The following is a 5,990-nucleotide window of genomic DNA, read 5'->3' as shown; positions in this document are numbered from 1 at the left end:
GCTGGGTTCAAACCCGCCAGCCTTGGTGTATGTGGCCGAAGCTGTAACCACTGAGTTACAGGCGCCTCCTATCATCTTTTTTATATTGCGGGATCCTATTTGCTACTTGTATTTTTAAGGCTTTTTGCACCTCTGCTCAGACTGACTTATTTTGATCTCTGTATTTTTGCTGTTGTTAATAATGACTTAGTATTTCTGTCTCAAATTTGTACTACTTACAGTCTCCCCCCCCCCTTTTTTTTTTTAAAGACAGTCTCACTTTGTCACCCTCAGTAGAGTGCCATGTCGTCATATCTTGCAGCAACCTCAGACTCTTGGGCTCAGGTGATCCTCTTGCCTCAGCCTTCCAAGTTGCTGGGACTATAGGCACCCACCACAACTCCTGGGTATTTTTTAGAGACAGGGTCTTGCTCTGACTCAGGCTGGTCTCAGTCTCCTCTTCTTGGTGGCAAATCCATCTTCCTAGTTGCTTAGGTCAGAAACCTTGGAGTCATCTTTGATTCTTTTTTTGGAGACAAGAGTCCTACTGTGTCACCTTCAGTAGATTGCCGTGGCATCACAACTCATAGCAACCTTAAACTCTTGAGCTTAAGAGATTCTCTTGCCTCAGCCTCCCAAATAGTGGGGCTACAGGTGCCTGCCACAATGCCCGGCTATTTTTTGTTGTAGTTGTCATTGTTGTTTAGCTGATCCGGGCCGGGTTCCAACCCATCACCCTCGCTGTATGTGGCTGGCACTGTAACCACTGTGCTACGCATGCTGAGCCATCATCCTTGATTCTTATTCTCATACCATATCTGATTCTTTGACCATTTCTATTCAAAATCTATATCTGACCACTTCCTATCACTTCTACTTTTATCCTCTGTTCTAAGCCACCATCCTCTTCTTCCTGCTTCTGTCTTTGTGTCCCTTTGGTCTTTTTGTGCTGTTCTTAATACAGCAGCCAAAGTAACCCCCCCCCCAACCTCCTCATGTGATATAATAACATAGGAAACCACGGGTAGGTGATATAAGCTTATCTTTTATCTTTTATCAACCCTAGCCACATTACCACATCACCATCCCGTTCCTCACATATACCTAGCATAATTTTTCCATAGGACCTTTGCACTTACTTTCCCTTTTTTCTTTTTTCTTTTTTTTTTAAGAGACAGAGTCTCACTTTATTGCTCTTGGTAGAGTACCTTGGCGCCACAGCTCATGGCAACTCCTGGGCTTAGGCAATTCTCTTGCCTCAGCCTCCCGTGTAGTTGGGACTACAGGTGCCTGCCCCAATGCCCAGCTATTTTTTTTTATTGCAGTTTGGCTGGGGCCGGGTTCAAACCTGCCACCCACAGTATATGGGGCCCGCACCCTTTTTTCTTTTTTATCTTTTTTTTGGAGACAGAGTCTCACTTTGTCACCCTAGGTAGAGTGCCATGGCATCACAGCTCATGCAACCTCCAGCTCTTAGGCTTAGGCGATTCTGTTGCCTCAGCCTCCGGAGTAGCTGGGACTACAGGCCGTACTTTCTCTTTTTTAAGAATGTTCTTCTTCCAGATAGATACTTGGATGACTTGCTCCCTCTTTCTCTTTAGGTCTTTATTCAAATGTTCCCTTCAAAATGGGGGCCTTCCCTAGTTACATAAAGTTTCTAGTCACCACCACGACACACTATTCCTCTCTGACTCCCTCCCTTGTTTTTGTCCTTCCTGTGAATCACTGTCTGCATATTGTGCTTAATTTGTTCTCCATAGCCCACCCATGGAACTGAAGCTTCATGGAAAGCAGGGACTTGTCTATTTTGTTCTTTGTCCCAGCACATAGCCTCATGCTCAGCATGTTGTAGGTGCTTAAAGTATATTCGTTGAATATGAATGACTTGTCAGATCTGAGTTCATTACCTTTTGCCCCCAGATTCTATACAACCGCACTATGGTGCAGCTAGGCATCTGTGCCTTCCGCCAAGGCCTGACTAAGGATGCACACAATGCCCTGCTGGACATCCAGTCGAGTGGCCGGGCCAAGGAGCTTCTGGGCCAGGGTCTGCTGCTGCGCAGCCTGCAGGAGCGCAACCAGGAACAAGAGAAGGTGGAGCGGCGCCGACAGGTACCCTTCCACCTGCACATCAACCTGGAGCTGCTAGAGTGTGTCTATCTGGTGTCTGCCATGCTCCTGGAGATCCCCTACATGGCCGCTCATGAGAGTGATGCCCGCCGACGCATGATCAGCAAGCAATTCCATCACCAGCTGCGGGTGGGCGAGCGACAGCCCTTGCTGGGTGAGTGTGGGGCTCCATAGTGCTGCGAACTTGGTTTGCTCCTTGATCGCATTCAAGGATTAGGAGAAATTAAAGGGAATAGCTCTCTTACTAGATGATTCCATTAGATTTAATGGCACCTTCTCTGCCTGCTACTGTTTTAAGTGTTTCATCAATAGTAATTTACTTAAAATGCATTAGTGATTACCCTATGGTGTAGATAACTGTTAATACTCTCTTTTTCCTGATGAAGAAACTGAGGCACTGAGAAGTTAAGTAACTTGCCCAGGTATAATATTATAATATGGCTGATACCACTTATGTGCTTCCAACCTTTCTTTCCTATTCCTTCCCTTTATCCACTTTATATTCCAGCCAAACCAGCTCTAATAGAGCCCTGTCATTCACAAATCTGACATTGACTGCTTTGATCACTTTTGAAAGGCCTGATAATGCAGGGGTTATGCAGTTGTGATTCACTGGGAAAGGAATTTGAATTATCTCCTTCCTGTGAAACTGGTGCATGGAAGGACTTGATAAAGCTGAGCTTATTATCCATAGCCACGTCCCCTTACAGATTTGTCCTCCCTGTATGGGACAATGGGATAAAAGGGATGTTGATCATGTATATCATGTTGTCACGCTAAAGTGCAGGTGACTCCAGGCAAATTTTGTTTGGCTTACACAGTGGTATTTTATTTAGTGGAGAAATTAGCAGTGAAAATCTGAATTTCCCTATGTTTAGAATTTTGGTGGATCTGGCACCCCTAAGCCTGCCTCCCTCAGAGCTAGCTTGGGCTGAGGTGAAGTAGCAGCTCTGGCTCTTTCTGCAGTAGGGCCAAAAGGCAGTTTCTTCAGCCCTGCACTTCTGTTTGTTTTGTAGAGAAATACTATTTGAGCCTCTAACTTTGCCTCTTTTACCTCTTTTAAAAGTTTAAAGTGGGCAGTGCCTGTGGCTCAGTGAGTAGGGCGCCAGCCCCATATACCGAGGGTGACGGGTTCAAACCTGGCCTCGGCCAAACAGCAACAGAAAATAGCCAGGTGTTTGTGGCAGGCACCTGTGGTCCCAACTTCTCAGGAGGCTGAGGCAAGAGAATCGCCTAAGCCCAAGAGCTGGAGGTTGCTGTGAGCTATGATGCCATAGCATTCTACCAAGGGCAACAAAATGGGACTCTGTCCCTGTAAAAATAAATAAATAAATAAAATAAAGTTTATAGTGGGGGCTATTCTAAGAGGGTTGAGTGCTTTTCCTTAAACTTTGCCCTGTTTATACATTTCTGTTTGGGCCTGATCTGTGTGCACATTTGAGCTTTCTCTGCCTGTTCTACAGTATGCTGTGTTCCTGCTCGTCTACACCTGCCACCGATTTCCAGCTTTTGTACTTTGTCTACCTTAAATTCCAGTTACTCTGGTTTGCTATGTCTTACCTTCCTGGCTTGACTCTCAGGATGGTATTTCAGGGCCTCAGTTTGTAATCTGCATGTAAAACCTATAATTTTAGAACGATACATTATACTGTGACTAAATTTTCTGAGGAAAAGAAGTGAGCCACTCTGAAGAATTAACAATGTAAGCATGAATAAAATTTGGTAAATGCTATTCATGTTGAGACGGAAGGGTTTTTGGGGTCAAGGAACTTTATGAAAGTCTGATGAGTGCTATGAACCCCTTTACTATGAAGATGTACATGACAGTTGGTCAGCATTTTAAAGGGTTCACCAATCCCCTGAAGTGGAGTGATTGAGTCCAAACCTAAGTAAATTTATTCAGCTATTGGCTGGGCGCCTGTGGCTCAAGCGGCTAAGGCGCCAGCCACATACACCTAAGGTGGCGGGTTCGAATCCCCAGCCCAGGCCCGCCAAACAACAATGATGGCTGCAACCAAAAAATGGCCAGGCGTTGTGGCGGGCGCCTGTAGTCCCAGCTACTTGGAAGGCTGAGTCAGGAGACTCACTTGAGCCCAGGAGTTGGAGGTTGCTGTGAGCGTGATGCCATGGTACTCTACCCAGGGGGATAGCTTGAGGCTCTGTCTCAAAAAAAAAAAAAAAATTTTATTCAGCTATCAAGTGACTGGTACAGTCACGTGTATTGTTTAGTGGAGACCTGGGAGAATCTCAATCTGTTTGCTTCTCTGGCCTCTGGTCTTCCTTCAACTGTGCTGTTCCTAGGCTCTAGGATTTCCCTAGGCTCTGCCTCATTTCCAACCTTTCAGGTCCCCCTGAGTCTATGAGGGAACATGTGGTTGCTGCTTCCAAGGCCATGAAGATGGGTGACTGGAAGACCTGTCACAGTTTTATCATCAATGAGAAGATGAATGGGAAAGTGTGGGACCTTTTCCCCGAGGCTGACAAAGTCCGCACCATGCTGGTTAGGTGAGCAGAGAGGAAGGCCATGGTGGGTAAGGGAAACAAAGACTATTTTCTTTCCTTCCCTGAGGGACCTCCCTCTCTCCTCCCTTCTTTCCATAGGAAGATCCAGGAAGAGTCACTGAGGACCTACCTCTTCACCTACAGCAGTGTCTATGACTCCATCAGGTAGAATGGGCTCTTGGGACACCTAGGGGCCTCAGCTTTGTGGCCAAGGGTTCTGACTGCCCCCTGCTCTCTTTCCCCAGCATGGAGACACTGTCTGACATGTTTGAGCTGGATCTGCCCACTGTGCATTCAATCATCAGCAAGATGATCATCAATGAGGAATTGATGGTAGGACTGGGTTGTAAGTGGGTGGGTAGAGTCATGGAGAGATTGGAATGGAGGGGTCTGATCTATGTCATGTCAATTCCCTTGCCTTGCTCCTGTCAGGCCTCCCTGGACCAGCCAACGCAGACAGTGGTCATGCACCGAACTGAACCCACTGCCCAGCAGAACTTGGCTCTGCAGCTGGCTGAGAAGCTGGGCAGCCTGGTCGAGAATAATGAGCGGGTGTTTGACCACAAACAGGGCACCTATGGTGGCTACTTCCGTGGTAAGTGGGTCCATCTGTTCACTCTCCCAGGATCCTGCTCCCTGACTGCTTTTTCCTTGCCACTTAGTCCTCCCCTTTTCTCCTGCAGACCAGAAAGATGGCTACCGAAAAAATGAGGGCTACATGCGCCGGGGTGGCTACCGCCAGCAGCAGTCTCAGACAGCCTACTGAGCTCTCTCCGCTTTTGTTCCTGTGGCCTAGACCACTTAACCTTTAAGTCCTAAACTACACCCTCGTCATTAAAGGTCTATTTAAAGTTGCTTTGGCTCCTGATTGCATGTTATAACAAAGGTGTGTTAGATCCATTCACTTGGTGATTTATGTTTCTGGTTTCTACTACATGATAGACACATTTGGGACCTAGAGATGAATTGTATACATCTCTGACATCAAAAAGCTTAACTCTTTGATGTTTAACAAATTGTGATAAGTTATAATGGGTATGAGAAAAGGTGGTGAAAATAGTGAACAATTGTGATTTGGGGAATGTAATATCTGGGTAGGCACAATGGCAGCAGTAGTGATGAATGGTTAGACCAGACTAGGAGAAAGGATTCTAGACCATGTGGAGTGTGGTATGTGGATCCTGTTACCTGCTTTCGACAAGTCAGGTACCATAATTAAGAAGAAGCATTGAGGTGAGTTTTTTTTTTAAAGAGACGACTTCTTGGCTCGGCGCCTGTGGCCCAAGCGGCTAAGGTGCCAGCCACATACACCTAAGGTGGAGGGTTCGAATCCAGCCCAGCCCACCAAACAATAATAATGGCTACAACCAAAAAATAGC

The 5,990-nt window shown here is 46.4% G+C and overlaps 1 protein-coding gene across 2 annotated transcripts in view; it reads left to right on the top strand.

The window, feature by feature from the left end:
• Window positions 1-5,466, top strand: part of LOC100954736 (eukaryotic translation initiation factor 3 subunit C) — a 29,041-nt gene extending 23,575 nt beyond the window's left edge. For both annotated transcript variants that reach the window (XM_012808870.2, XM_012808869.2), the window contains exons 16-21: window positions 1,900-2,263; window positions 4,455-4,614; window positions 4,711-4,776; window positions 4,857-4,944; window positions 5,044-5,206; window positions 5,295-5,466. In XM_012808870.2, the coding sequence (XP_012664324.1) occupies window positions 1,900-2,263; window positions 4,455-4,614; window positions 4,711-4,776; window positions 4,857-4,944; window positions 5,044-5,206; window positions 5,295-5,377 (924 nt within the window). In that variant the 3' untranslated portion in view covers window positions 5,378-5,466. The remainder of the gene's footprint in view (window positions 1-1,899; window positions 2,264-4,454; window positions 4,615-4,710; window positions 4,777-4,856; window positions 4,945-5,043; window positions 5,207-5,294) is intronic.
• Window positions 5,467-5,990: the final 524 nt, after the last annotated feature.

Source organism: Otolemur garnettii, unplaced genomic scaffold (genome assembly GCF_000181295.1).
Source record: "Otolemur garnettii isolate 467f Iridium unplaced genomic scaffold, OtoGar3 scaffold00096, whole genome shotgun sequence".
NCBI classification, from domain to species: Eukaryota; Metazoa; Chordata; class Mammalia; order Primates; family Galagidae; genus Otolemur; species Otolemur garnettii.
Note: the sequence above shows the minus strand (reverse complement) of the source record. Positions and strands in the feature narration are given on the sequence as shown.